Here is a 16,553-nt window from a genome sequence, read left to right on the forward strand (position 1 = left end):
TATGACAGACGAACATTAACTCTTGTAGAGTGTCACTAAATATACACAATATAAATGAATAAGTTGACAAAATTATAAGTAAATTTGTTGCAAAACTTCTTAAAACAGAATTATGTTTAAGGACATACTGACGTTTTTAGGACTTGATTATAGAGATGCTTCGCTTATGATATTGTACCTTATTGTAATAGAAATCAGTACTCCAAAAATCATATCAATCGGCCATCGGGTGATTATATAACATAAAAAATTGTTGATAAAAAGTTAAAAAGTCAACATGTTTAAAATAGACGTAAGGACATTCTGGTAACGATTATAGAGTTTCTAAATCGTACCTAACTACTACAGGAATCATCATGCAAAGTTTGAAATCGATAGGACAATTCCAATATGCTTAAATTACCGCAAAAAGCTCTCCTTTACGTACGGACGTTCAGACGTACGGCCGGACAGACCCTAATTATAGAAAAGCTTCGCTTTTAAAAACACTATAAAATTGGCATTAATACTTTATTAATTTTTTTTGCAAATACTGCACAAAGCGACTAAATATAAAAAAATATAATATTAAAGCATTTTAACAAAATTACAAGCGCATGTTTTATTAATATATTATTTCAAAGTATTTTTTTTTTCGGGTTTTAAAAAAATCCTTTTTTGTAGATTACAATAATTTTTAAAAGCTTTTTTAGCTACAAGAAAACAATATATAAAAATAATTATGCATTTTTAGTTGCAATAAATGAGCATAATTTACAAATTTTTAAGTAGTTTTTTAAAAGAGTTATTTTTGAAATACATCTCAAAATTGAAAGAAAAATTAAATACTTGGAAAATACAAAATTATATATACCGAAAGAAACGCAGTTTGAAAAAAGCCGTACTACATATATTAAAATATTAACATACCCAATTATATTAATATGCACATTATTTATAGTAATATTTACACACTTTAGGATCAGAAACAGAAAAAAATAATTTGAAAATTATCAATTTAAAAAGGGGGGGATCTTTTTATATTAGGGGCGATTACCCTTAGGACCTATGATAAGCTAAACTTTAAAGGAGAACCTTATCGGTTGAGCGGTTTTAAAATTATGACCACTGTTTCTGTTTAATTATAAGTTCCATAAAAAAAATATGAACTTATCATAACCGGAGGTTAAAATAACTAGAATTTTTAATAGAGGCAGTTTTTATGTTGTTCAAATTTACTAAAGATCTTATCAAATTCATATACATATAAAAATTAATTTCATTATCAATTCATAAAAAAATAAATGTTCTCAAAATTTATAGCATGCCATGTTTATTATAAAAGTATAAAAATAGAAATCTGTTAAAATTTAAAATATTTTATCACAAGCTTATCTCAGAAAAAAATATTAGAGCACTTTAAAAATTTAAATTTGTTGCTTTAAATAATTGAAATAAAAAAAATAATTTAATCAAATTTAGAGACAAAAAATGTTCATTATCTGTAAAAAAAATATTTCTTTTTAAACAAAATGAGATCCTCAAACTATGAAAATTTTATTAAAAAAAATATTCAAGATAAAGTACACATATAATTAAACAATTTCATTTCAATTAATTCTCACATCAAAATTTATAAAAAGATTTTTTCCACAAAAATAATTCTTATATAAATGTATAAATTGTCAGATTCCCTCATTTTTAAGTCTTATAAAACATTTCAATTTTCATCAGGAATTTTCATATTTGAAAACAAAACCAAAAGTAGTGACTTTCGTTTTATACATTATGTTTTTCCTTAATCAATTTAAATTAAATGAAACTTAAAATTTTTGTTAAAATTAAAGAAAAATGGACAAACTTATCGAACACAAATATATTGTATAAAACGTAAAGCACACTGTTGGTTATCAAAGGAAAGATATTGTCGAAATTATGTAAAAATGGATGTGTGAAAACCACAAAAAGGAGAGTTCTTTAGAGTTTATTTATCCAGTTTAGACACTTAAAATATTTAACTAGCGTTAGGTTTATACAAGATAATATAAAACATCTGTTAACAACGAGATTTTTTGTAACCCAAAGCAGAAAATATCAACCTTTTTTAGTTTTGACTTTGTGAAATAAATTTAATTACTTGACACCTAAAAGTAAACTAGACCATTAGACTTTAATTTGGGAACTATCCAATGAATGGATTCTCTTAATCCATTGAATAGATGCAACGTTGAAATTTATTTTTTCTTTCATTGGCATAGGATTATGATAAAAGTGGAAATTTTTAAATTGTCATCCAAATTTATAGGACACTGTTATAATTAATTTATGAAGTAGATAAAATACCATGTTAGTGTTATTAAAGATCATTTGTTATCATAACTACTAAATATAACCATTCTAACAATCTAAACTTGCATTTCAACTTGAAGAATGCGACGCCTGGCGGCACATTTTTGAACTGAGATTACGCCTCCTTGAGTGCCTCCTTGTCTCCGTTGTACTTGAAGGTGTTGAGGGGAAGAGTTTCTGCCTCGTGCAGCTTGCTGTCCAATTCATCCCTACAATTTATTTCTATTTAAAGTAACAGGATGTTTGTCTGTCTATATGTGTTTGTGTGTGTAGCGAAGTATCTCGCTAACCACTAAACCAAAAGGAGCTTCTTACAGGAAAGGTTTATAACTATTTTGGGGTAGGGTACCTCAACTCTCCAAAGAGAAATATCTCATAGGAAAAATGATCCCCTCTATTTTCTAAAGTTTTTTTTTAACCTTAAATTAAAAGTGGAGTGTCGACTTCCCTTTTCCCCCACCCCATAATTTAAAAGCACCTAGGGGTCTCTAGTGGCGAAGTCGCTAGTTTTGTATATTGTGAAATAGAAAAGTAACAAAATAATTTGGGATTTGGGAAAGTAATCTGAAAGATAGAGTAGCCATTTGATCTTATCAAATTATCTTTTAGGCATCCGTCAAGTTTTTAAAAGCCTAGCTGTTGCACCCCTAGAATCTAGGGGAGGGGCGCCAGTGCAAGAATTTAAAAATAAAATAGCATAAAACCTTCCAAGGATTTATGTAAAACTTCCTTAAAATTTAGAACTCATTCGTTTCATTAGTTAGCAAGATCTTAAAAGACAGACACATAAAAAAACTCATTTATACAAATAAATACTATTGACTTGCTGTTACTGAGATCTTTATAGGCACAAACATAAAGATACTTACTTGAGTTGAAGAGTAAGAGCTTGCATAAATTCAGCTGCAGTGATAGAATCCATGTTTCTAATTATATTTTACATTTATTTCAAAGTAACAAGGACAGTTTTGTCCACTACAGGCCTCTAGGGGCACTTGAGGAGGGGGGAGTCGAATTTGATAACCTAATTTCTTTTTTGGAGGGGGGTATTTTTCATTTTTTGGGAGGGTTGGTGGTGTTCCACCCCCCAAGAAAATAGTTATAAACCTTCCCGGGACCTATGAGAAGCTACCCTGTTAAGGAGATCCCGATCGGTTCAGCGGTTAACGAGATCCTTCGGTACAAACACACAGACAAACAGACAGACATCCTGTTACTTTGGTATAAGGATAAGTACTACGCTAACACAATTATCTTTATGGAAAATAACAGTATTGTAATATACACTAAAAGTAAAGTAACTTTTGGCCAAAATATGAACAATCTGTAGCTTTCCAATTGCTTTGCTATCATAATTTTATCTTTAGGATATTAGGTTAAGTAACATTCACCAGACAACCAACCCTTTGATTGTATGAACTTTGTCTGAAAGTCCTAACTGTGCATGGTAATGAGTTGCGCATGTTTATTGACGAATGCCCCCCCCCCCCTTACTATCACTATTAGCGTAACTTGCCAGACATAGCAGCAGTAGAAAGCATTTTTACGTCTCTATTATGATGCGGCGTGGACCAGAGTCGAACCCCATACCTTCCGCGGGTGTTTGTAGCATTAAACCACATCTATTATGTAATAATGAATGTAAAATTTTCCTAAGAATGTGGAAAAGAAGTTTCCAGTCTCCGTAGCTCAAATTTCTCAGGATCAGCTTCATATCAATATCCAATTGCAGGGTCTAAAAAATGAAGAAAACATATGTATCGAAACATAAATAGATTGATTTATGAAAAAAGATACTAATAGATAGTTTATCAAAAGAATTAATTGCGGGGCAATCATTAACATTTACTTAACTTAACCTAAAATAACCTTTCAAAAGCTTTTGTGAAAATACGATAAAAAAACCCGCAACTTCGTTTTCTTTCCATGACCCGATTATAAAAATAGATTTAGATAAGTACAGAAGGCCCATTTAAGAAGAATAGAAAAATAGTCACAGATTTAGACAATAGGAAAAAAGTATACGTTTATGATAGATGTATAAAGAATAATATTGTGAGATATTCTCGAATACTCTGATTAAAATGTTTCTCCCAGTTGGCTAATTGACTACAAAAGTTTTCGGGAATAGTCCCTTTCGTGGCAACGCCCCTCAAGGGGTGATTCGTCATATTTTTTAAATGGCTTTTGACAGGTTATTTTAGGTAGGTTAGGTTTTATTGGGTTATGTGATTGCAACACAGGGTTAGAGCACCCCGCAGGGGCTAGAAATAGAAGAAAAGCTACTGTGAAAAAACGAAGAATCGCCCCTTAAGGAGCGTTGCCACGAAAGGGACTATAGCCAAGCTTCCCTGGTACGATTTCCATGTGAATCCAAATCTGAATTTGAAAAAAACAAAAAAAAACTGCCAAAATCCTTTCGAGCAGCAAAACCGTTTATAATACGATGTGAGAAATAACTATTATACTAGTATTCATTCGAAACCGAATAATATCCGGTTGATTAGAACCGGTTCTCATCCACACACACACAAAACTTGAGTTTTGAGTTTTCTACGAATATAAAAATGTACAATTATAAGATTAAACCAGTTTTTTAGCCCTTGCCTTCGGCTAATTTTTAAATCCGCGGAAAAATGTTTATAATACGATGCGAGAAATAACTATCATCGGTTTAATCTAAAGAAGGTATAACGAAAGGTAGAAAACATTTATAAATTTGAGTTTGACTTAATGGAGTCTATTTAATTTAACCCATTTACAGGGATCAAAAGGGACAAGACAAAGACCGATAAAATATTGTACATCCCTAATGATGATACACAAAAATTCCCTTTATGTAGATTACAATTAGTGGTTAAAAGGTTTGGACACTCAAGAATATGAACCAACCAATCAAAATTTAATAAAAGTCCAAAAAGTTGATAAGTTGAATAAGACAGCCTTATTGTATAACTTTGGGGACTAGTGTAATAAACAGCCCAATGTCTCCTCCCACCCTGCCCTTTATATCTCTTTAATATATTGCTTACAAAAAAATATTTGAAAATAGTGAATAAATATGAAAAATACAAATAAACTCTAAGTATAAAACATTAAACTTTCCATAATATAAGTGAAATATGGAAAATTTTCTTATTTTTCCATAACTTCAACTTTTTTGTATAAAAAACAAGGATGGCAACATCCATAAAAACGAAGCTCTGAAACGGTAGGACAAACGAATATTTTTATACTTGTAGTGTGTCAGAACTGAAACATCGGAACATAAATGTATAAATGTCGAATCAAAATTTTAATTAAATTTGTTGAAAAACTGCAGAAATACAAGATAATGTTTAAGGACATTCTTACGTTTTTAGGACTCGATAATAGAGATGCTTTGCTTATAACATTGTACTTTGTTGTCGTATATCAGTATTCCAAAAATCAAAACAATCGGATGATCTTATTACATACAAATTTGTTGTTAAAAAAGTAAAAAAATCAACATGTTTAAAATGGACGTACGGACATTCTTGTAATGATTATAGAGTTGCTACGCTTTCTAAATCGTACCTAACTACTAAAGGAATCACCATGCAAATTCTGAAATCGATAGGACAATTCTAACATCTAAATTAACGGGAAAATGCTATCCGTGTGTAACGGACGGACGGACCGACCGACCGTAATTATAGAAAAGCTTCGCTTTTAAAAACAGAGAGAGAGAGAGTAAGCTTTTAGTTTATACATTAAATATTCATAAAAACACTTTTAAGTGTTTTTATGATGATTATAAGATCTTAAAATAGCATAATATTTAACGCTTTATCCTTAATAAATAGAAATATAAGAATAGAAGCATATTGTGAACCCATTTTTCGTCAAATCTATGAAGGAACATTTCTAGCAGACAAAAGTATTGTTTACTTTCGACTCAAGCTGATGTGGATTCTTAAAAAATGATAGACTCGCTACTCAATAGTGAGGCAAAATTATTTTTGTGAAAAATCATCCAAAAGCACATTAAAAATCTACAAAAATTAAACAAAATCATATGTTAATAACCCTTTTAAGATTTTATTTAATTTTTGTCAATTTTTCATTCGATTTTGGAGGATTTTTCACAAAAATAAATTTGCCTCACCAGCGAGTAGCCAGTCTAACTTTTTTTTACGAATCCACCTCTGTTTGAAGCTTTCAAATTTAAGACGAAATTTTTGGGCAATTAATTATGATTCCGCAAAGCTTTCTACTAAGAAAATATACTGTTTACAGCTGACTTTTATCTATGTATGAAGTGAAAAAAAACATGCGTTCGTAACAAAATGTGTACACAATTTCAACCAATGAGATTTAATGTATGTACCGATGCGATTCTCCTATTGGCTCAATCAGACATTACCTCTCTTTCCTAGTACCTTTATTCCTTAATAATACCAACTTACAACATTTTCGATGGAATATCAAAAAAATTAAATTTATTATTTTCAATAAATCACAAAATGGCATATTAGTTAAACTCTAATTTTATCCGAATAATATATTTGATAATACCTTTGATTTTTTAAAAAATCTGTCAATAAACAAGAAAGTCATTAAAGGTGACAAGATTAATGTTTTTTTGTTTTAAATTAAATACTAACTTTTTTGCATTAACACTTTTTTAATCCATAAAAATATGACTTTTTTTCTTTTCTTTTTAGGTACATATGGAGTAAATACAGCATTGTTTTTATATTATAAAAATTTAAATTTCCAGGTCCAAATACATAAATAATTTTAAAAGCATACCAAATTTATCATTGTTGCACGTGAAAATTGTAAGCAATAAGTATTTTGATTTATTTTGAATATTTAACTTCAAGATACAAGAAAGCAATTTTAGTAAATTTTAGAAAACCCTCCATTAAACAGAATGTATACTAGTATAGGTAAATATATCTTTGATGTGCATACAGAAAAGAAAGGATAAAAAGCACGTCTCTAAATAAATATTTTACCTTAAAAATCGGGGCAGTTCTAAACTTTCTTCTGAGAATGGTAGACCTAACACCAGGTACTCCGAGTAGTCCCATGTGGTGAATCAAATCTAAAAATAATTAGAATATCAACAACATAGAATATGGCAGACCTAACATCAGGTACTCCATATGGTGAATCAAAACTAAATATAATAAGAATATTAACAGCATAGAATATGGTAGACCTAACACCAGATACTCCATATGGTGAATCAAAACTAAATATAATAAGAATATTAACAGCATAGAATATGGTAGACCTAACATCAGGTACTCCATATGGTGAATCAAAACTAAATATAATAAGAATATTAACAGCATAGAATATGGTAGACCTAACACCAGATACTCCATATGGTGAATCAAAACTAAATATAATAAGAATATTAACAGCATAGAATATGGTAGACCTAACACCAGATACTCCATATGGTGAATCAAAACTAAATATAATAAGAATATTAACAGCATAGAATATGGTAGACCTAACACCAGATACTCCATATGGTGAATCAAAACTAAATATAATAAGAATATTAACAGCATAGAATATGGTAGACCTAACACCAGATACTCCATATGGTGAATCAAAACTAAATATAATAAGAATATTAACAGCATAGAATATGGTAGACCTAACACCAGATACTCCATATGGTGAATCAAAACTAAATATAATAAGAATATTAACAGCATAGAATATGGTAGACCTAACACCAGATACTCCATATGGTGAATCAAAACTAAATATAATAAGAATATTAACAGCATAGAATATGGTAGACCTAACACCAGATACTCCATATGGTGAATCAAAACTAAATATAATAAGAATATTAACAGCATAGAATATGGTAGACCTAACACCAGATACTCCATATGGTGAATCAAAACTAAATATAATAAGAATATTAACAGCATAGAATATGGTAGACCTAACACCAGATACTCCATATGGTGAATCAAAACTAAATATAATAAGAATATTAACAGCATAGAATATGGTAGACCTAACACCAGATACTCCATATGGTGAATCAAAACTAAATATAATAAGAATATTAACAGCATAGAATATGGTAGACCTAACACCAGATACTCCATATGGTGAATCAAAACTAAATATAATAAGAATATTAACAGCATAGAATATGGTAGACCTAACACCAGATACTCCATATGGTGAATCAAAACTAAATATAATAAGAATATTAACAGCATAGAATATGGTAGACCTAACACCAGATACTCCATATGGCGAATCAAAACTAAATATAATAAGAATATTAACAGCATAGAATATGGTAGACCTAGCACCAGATACTCCATATGGGTAATCAAAACTAAATATAATAAGAATATTAACAGCATAGAATATGGTAGACCTAACACCAGGTACTCCTAGCAGGCCTATGTGGTGAATCAAATCTAAAAAATAATTAGAATATCAACAGCATAGAATATAGTAGAACTAACACCAGGTACTCCTAGCAGTCCCTTGTGGTGAATCAAATCTTAAAAATAATTAGAATATCAACAGCATAGAATATAGTAGAACTAACACCAGGTACTCCTAGCAGTCCCATGTGGTGAATCAAATCTTAAAAATAATTAGAATATCAACAGCATATAATATGGTACCCTAACACCAGGTACTCCTAGCAGTCCCATGTGGTGAATCAAATCTTAAAAATAATTAGAATATCAACAGCATATAATATGGTACCCTAACACCAGGTACTCCTAGCAGGCCTATGTGGTGAATCAAATCTTAAAAATAATTAGAATATCAACAGCATATAATATGGTACCCTAACACCAGGTACTCCTAGCAGGCCTATGTGGTGAATCAAATCTTAAAAATAATTAGAATATCAACAGCATATAATATGGTACCCTAACACCAGGTACTCCTAGCAGGCCTATGTGGTGAATCAAATCTTAAAAATAATTAGAATATCAACAGCATATAATATGGTACCCTAACACCAGGTACTCCTAGCAGGCCTATGTGGTGAATCAAATCTTAAAAATAATTAGAATATCAACAGCATATAATATGGTACCCTAACACCAGGTACTCCTAGCAGGCCTATGTGGTGAATCAAATCTTAAAAATAATTAGAATATCAACAGCATATAATATGGTACCCTAACACCAGGTACTCCTAGCAGGCCTATGTGGTGAATCAAATCTTAAAAATAATTAGAATATCAACAGCATATAATATGGTACCCTAACACCAGGTACTCCTAGCAGGCCTATGTGGTGAATCAAATCTTAAAAATAATTAGAATATTAACAGCATATAATATGGTACCCTAACACCAGGTACTCCTAGCAGGCCTATGTGGTGAATCAAATCTAAAAATAATTAGGATATCAACAGCATATAATATGGTACCCTAACACCAGGTACTCCTAGCAGGCCTATGTGGTGAATCAAATCTTAAAAATAATTAGAATATCAACAGCATATAATATGGTACCCTAACACCAGGTACTCCTAGCAGGCCTATGTGGTGAATCAAATCTTAAAAATAATTAGAATATCAACAGCATATAATATGGTACCCTAACACCAGGTACTCCTAGCAGGCCTATGTGGTGAATCAAATCTTAAAAATAATTAGAATATCAACAGCATATAATATGGTACCCTAACACCAGGTACTCCTAGCAGGCCTATGTGGTGAATCAAATCTTAAAAATAATTAGAATATCAACAGCATATAATATGGTACCCTAACACCAGGTACTCCTAGCAGGCCTATGTGGTGAATCAAATCTTAAAAATAATTAGAATATCAACAGCATATAATATGGTACCCTAACACCAGGTACTCCTAGCAGGCCTATGTGGTGAATCAAATCTTAAAAATAATTAGAATATCAACAGCATATAATATGGTACCCTAACACCAGGTACTCCTAGCAGGCCTATGTGGTGAATCAAATCTTAAAAATAATTAGAATATTAACAGCATATAATATGGTACCCTAACACCAGGTACTCCTAGCAGGCCTATGTGGTGAATCAAATCTTAAAAATAATTAGAATATCAACAGCATATAATATGGTACCCTAACACCAGGTACTCCTAGCAGGCCTATGTGGTGAATCAAATCTTAAAAATAATTAGAATATCAACAGCATATAATATGGTACCCTAACACCAGGTACTCCTAGCAGGCCTATGTGGTGAATCAAATCTTAAAAATAATTAGAATATCAACAGCATATAATATGGTACCCTAACACCAGGTACTCCTAGCAGGCCTATGTGGTGAATCAAATCTTAAAAATAATTAGAATATCAACAGCATATAATATGGTACCCTAACACCAGGTACTCCTAGCAGGCCTATGTGGTGAATCAAATCTTAAAAATAATTAGAATATCAACAGCATATAATATGGTACCCTAACACCAGGTACTCCTAGCAGGCCTATGTGGTGAATCAAATCTTAAAAATAATTAGAATATCAACAGCATATAATATGGTACCCTAACACCAGGTACTCCTAGCAGGCCTATGTGGTGAATCAAATCTTAAAAATAATTAGAATATCAACAGCATATAATATGGTACCCTAACACCAGGTACTCCTAGCAGGCCTATGTGGTGAATCAAATCTTAAAAATAATTAGAATATCAACAGCATATAATATGGTACCCTAACACCAGGTACTCCTAGCAGGCCTATGTGGTGAATCAAATCTTAAAAATAATTAGAATATCAACAGCATATAATATGGTACCCTAACACCAGGTACTCCTAGCAGGCCTATGTGGTGAATCAAATCTTAAAAATAATTAGAATATCAACAGCATATAATATGGTACCCTAACACCAGGTACTCCTAGCAGGCCTATGTGGTGAATCAAATCTTAAAAATAATTAGAATATCAACAGCATATAATATGGTACCCTAACACCAGGTACTCCTAGCAGGCCTATGTGGTGAATCAAATCTTAAAAATAATTAGAATATCAACAGCATATAATATGGTACCCTAACACCAGGTACTCCTAGCAGGCCTATGTGGTGAATCAAATCTTAAAAATAATTAGAATATCAACAGCATATAATATGGTACCCTAACACCAGGTACTCCTAGCAGGCCTATGTGGTGAATCAAATCTAAAAATAATTAGGATATCAACAGCATATAATATGGTACCCTAACACCAGGTACTCCTAGCAGGCCTATGTGGTGAATCAAATCTTAAAAATAATTAGAATATCAACAGCATATAATATGGTACCCTAACACCAGGTACTCCTAGCAGGCCTATGTGGTGAATCAAATCTTAAAAATAATTAGAATATCAACAGCATATAATATGGTACCCTAACACCAGGTACTCCTAGCAGGCCTATGTGGTGAATCAAATCTTAAAAATAATTAGAATATCAACAGCATATAATATGGTACCCTAACACTAGATACTCCTAGCAGGCCTATGTGGTGAATCAAATCTTAAAAATAATTAGAATATCAACAGCATATAATATGGTACCCTAACACCAGGTACTCCTAGCAGGCCTATGTGGTGAATCAAATCTTAAAAATAATTAGAATATCAACAGCATATAATATGGTACCCTAACACCAGGTACTCCTAGCAGGCCTATGTGGTGAATCAAATCTTAAAAATAATTAGAATATCAACAGCATATAATATGGTACCCTAACACTAGATACTCCTAGCAGTCCCATGTGGTGAATCAAATCTTAAAAATAATTAGAATATCAACAGCATATAATATGGTACCCTAACACCAGGTACTCCTAGCAGGCTTATGTGGTGAATCAAATCTAAAAATAATTAGGATATTAATAACATAGAATATGGTAGACCTAACACTAGATACTCCTAGCAGTCCCATGTGGTGAATCAAATCTTAAAAATAATTAGAATATCAACAGCATATAATATGGTACCCTAACACCAGGTACTCCTAGCAGGCCTATGTGGTGAATCAAATCTTAAAAATAATTAGAATATCAACAGCATATAATATGGTACCCTAACACCAGGTACTCCTAGCAGGCCTATGTGGTGAATCAAATCTTAAAAATAATTAGAATATCAACAGCATATAATATGGTACCCTAACACCAGGTACTCCTAGCAGGCCTATGTGGTGAATCAAATCTTAAAAATAATTAGAATATCAACAGCATATAATATGGTACCCTAACACCAGGTACTCCTAGCAGGCCTATGTGGTGAATCAAATCTTAAAAATAATTAGAATATCAACAGCATATAATATGGTACCCTAACACCAGGTACTCCTAGCAGGCCTATGTGGTGAATCAAATCTAAAAATAATTAGGATATCAACAGCATATAATATGGTACCCTAACACCAGGTACTCCTAGCAGGCCTATGTGGTGAATCAAATCTTAAAAATAATTAGAATATCAACAGCATATAATATGGTACCCTAACACCAGGTACTCCTAGCAGGCCTATGTGGTGAATCAAATCTTAAAAATAATTAGAATATCAACAGCATATAATATGGTACCCTAACACCAGGTACTCCTAGCAGGCCTATGTGGTGAATCAAATCTTAAAAATAATTAGAATATCAACAGCATATAATATGGTACCCTAACACTAGATACTCCTAGCAGGCCTATGTGGTGAATCAAATCTTAAAAATAATTAGAATATCAACAGCATATAATATGGTACCCTAACACCAGGTACTCCTAGCAGGCCTATGTGGTGAATCAAATCTTAAAAATAATTAGAATATCAACAGCATATAATATGGTACCCTAACACCAGGTACTCCTAGCAGTCCCATGTGGTGAATCAAATCTTAAAAATAATTAGAATATCAACAGCATATAATATGGTACCCTAACACCAGGTACTCCTAGCAGGCCTATGTGGTGAATCAAATCTTAAAAATAATTAGAATATCAACAGCATATAATATGGTACCCTAACACCAGGTACTCCTAGCAGGCCTATGTGGTGAATCAAATCTTAAAAATAATTAGAATATCAACAGCATATAATATGGTACCCTAACACTAGATACTCCTAGCAGGCCTATGTGGTGAATCAAATCTTAAAAATAATTAGAATATCAACAGCATATAATATGGTACCCTAACACCAGGTACTCCTAGCAGGCCTATGTGGTGAATCAAATCTTAAAAATAATTAGAATATCAACAGCATATAATATGGTACCCTAACACCAGGTACTCCTAGCAGGCCTATGTGGTGAATCAAATCTAAAAATAATTAGGATATTAATAACATAGAATATGGTAGACCTAACACTAGATACTCCTAGCAGTCCCATGTGGTGAATCAAATCTTAAAAACAATTAGAATATCAACAGCATATAATATGGTACCCTAACACCAGGTACTCCTAGCAGGCCTATGTGGTGAATCAAATCTTAAAAATAATTAGAATATCAACAGCATATAATATGGTACCCTAACACCAGGTACTCCTAGCAGGCCTATGTGGTGAATCAAATCTAAAAATAATTAGGATATCAACAGCATATAATATGGTACCCTAACACCAGGTACTCCTAGCAGGCCTATGTGGTGAATCAAATCTTAAAAATAATTAGAATATCAACAGCATATAATATGGTACCCTAACACCAGGTACTCCTAGCAGGCCTATGTGGTGAATCAAATCTTAAAAATAATTAGAATATCAACAGCATATAATATGGTACCCTAACACCAGGTACTCCTAGCAGGCCTATGTGGTGAATCAAATCTTAAAAATAATTAGAATATCAACAGCATATAATATGGTAGACCTAACACTAGATACTCCTAGCAGTCCCATGTGGTGAATCAAATCTTAAAAATAATTAGAATATCAACAGCATATAATATGGTACCCTAACACCAGGTACTCCTAGCAGGCCTATGTGGTGAATCAAATCTTAAAAATAATTAGAATATCAACAGCATATAATATGGTACCCTAACACCAGGTACTCCTAGCAGGCCTATGTGGTGAATCAAATCTAAAAATAATTAGGATATCAACAGCATATAATATGGTACCCTAACACCAGGTACTCCTAGCAGGCCTATGTGGTGAATCAAATCTTAAAAATAATTAGAATATCAACAGCATATAATATGGTACCCTAACACCAGGTACTCCTAGCAGGCCTATGTGGTGAATCAAATCTAAAAATAATTAGAATATCAACAGCATATAATATGGTACCCTAACACCAGGTACTCCTAGCAGGCTTATGTGGTGAATCAAATCTAAAAATAATTAGGATATTAATAACATAGAATATGGTAGACCTAACACTAGATACTCCTAGCAGTCCCATGTGGTGAATCAAATCTTAAAAATAATTAGAATATCAACAGCATATAATATGGTACCCTAACACCAGGTACTCCTAGCAGGCCTATGTGGTGAATCAAATCTTAAAAATAATTAGAATATCAACAGCATATAATATGGTACCCTAACACCAGGTACTCCTAGCAGGCCTATGTGGTGAATCAAATCTTAAAAATAATTAGAATATCAACAGCATATAATATGGTACCCTAACACCAGGTACTCCTAGCAGGCCTATGTGGTGAATCAAATCTTAAAAATAATTAGAATATCAACAGCATATAATATGGTACCCTAACACCAGGTACTCCTAGCAGGCCTATGTGGTGAATCAAATCTTAAAAATAATTAGAATATCAACAGCATATAATATGGTACCCTAACACCAGGTACTCCTAGCAGGCCTATGTGGTGAATCAAATCTTAAAAATAATTAGGATATCAACAGCATATAATATGGTACCCTAACACCAGGTACTCCTAGCAGGCCTATGTGGTGAATCAAATCTTAAAAATAATTAGAATATCAACAGCATATAATATGGTACCCTAACACCAGGTACTCCTAGCAGGCCTATGTGGTGAATCAAATCTTAAAAATAATTAGAATATCAACAGCATATAATATGGTACCCTAACACCAGGTACTCCTAGCAGGCCTATGTGGTGAATCAAATCTTAAAAATAATTAGAATATCAACAGCATATAATATGGTACCCTAACACCAGGTACTCCTAGCAGGCCTATGTGGTGAATCAAATCTTAAAAATAATTAGAATATCAACAGCATATAATATGGTAGACCTAACACTAGATACTCCTAGCAGTCCCATGTGGTGAATCAAATCTTAAAAATAATTAGAATATCAACAGCATATAATATGGTACCCTAACACCAGGTACTCCTAGCAGGCCTATGTGGTGAATCAAATCTTAAAAATAATTAGAATATCAACAGCATATAATATGGTACCCTAACACCAGGTACTCCTAGCAGGCCTATGTGGTGAATCAAATCTAAAAATAATTAGGATATCAACAGCATATAATATGGTACCCTAACACCAGGTACTCCTAGCAGGCCTATGTGGTGAATCAAATCTTAAAAATAATTAGAATATCAACAGCATATAATATGGTACCCTAACACCAGGTACTCCTAGCAGGCCTATGTGGTGAATCAAATCTAAAAATAATTAGGATATTAACAGCATATAATATGGTACCCTAACACCAGGTACTCCTAGCAGGCCTATGTGGTGAATCAAATCTTAAAAATAATTAGAATATCAACAGCATATAATATGGTACCCTAACACCAGGTACTCCTAGCAGGCCTATGTGGTGAATCAAATCTAAAAATAATTAGGATATCAACAGCATATAATATGGTACCTTAACACCAGGTACTCCTAGCAGGCCTATGTGGTGAATCAAATCTTAAAAATAATTAGAATATCAACAGCATATAATATGGTACCCTAACACCAGGTACTCCTAGCAGGCCTATGTGGTGAATCAAATCTTAAAAATAATTAGAATATCAACAGCATATAATATGGTACCCTAACACCAGGTACTCCTAGCAGGCCTATGTGGTGAATCAAATCTTAAAAATAATTAGAATATCAACAGCATATAATATGGTAGACCTAACACTAGATACTCCTAGCAGTCCCATGTGGTGAATCAAATCTTAAAAATAATTAGAATATCAACAGCATATAATATGGTACCCTAACACCAGGTACTCCTAGCAGGCCTATGTGGTGAATCAAATCTTAAAAATAATTAGAATATCAACAGCATATAATATGGTACCCTAACACCAGGTACTCCT

The 16,553-nt window shown here is 32.3% G+C and overlaps 1 protein-coding gene across 2 annotated transcripts in view; it reads right to left on the reverse strand.

Annotated features, from left to right (window-relative positions):
* Positions 1 to 493: 493 nt before the first annotated feature.
* The window catches only part of LOC145313090 (innexin inx2-like), a 52,604-nt gene continuing 36,544 nt past the window's right edge, over positions 494 to 16,553 (reverse strand). For both annotated transcript variants that reach the window (XM_080152357.1, XM_080152358.1), the window contains exons 11-14: positions 7,314 to 7,402; positions 3,981 to 4,063; positions 3,198 to 3,254; positions 494 to 2,537 (exon numbers count right to left, since the gene is read on the reverse strand). In XM_080152357.1, the coding sequence (XP_080008483.1) occupies positions 2,444 to 2,537; positions 3,198 to 3,254; positions 3,981 to 4,063; positions 7,314 to 7,402 (323 nt within the window). In that variant the 3' untranslated portion in view covers positions 494 to 2,443. The remainder of the gene's footprint in view (positions 2,538 to 3,197; positions 3,255 to 3,980; positions 4,064 to 7,313; positions 7,403 to 16,553) is intronic.

This window comes from Acartia tonsa, chromosome 3, assembly GCF_053477335.1.
Source record: "Acartia tonsa isolate MP-2025a chromosome 3, ASM5347733v1, whole genome shotgun sequence".
Classification (NCBI taxonomy): Eukaryota; Metazoa; Arthropoda; class Copepoda; order Calanoida; family Acartiidae; genus Acartia; species Acartia tonsa.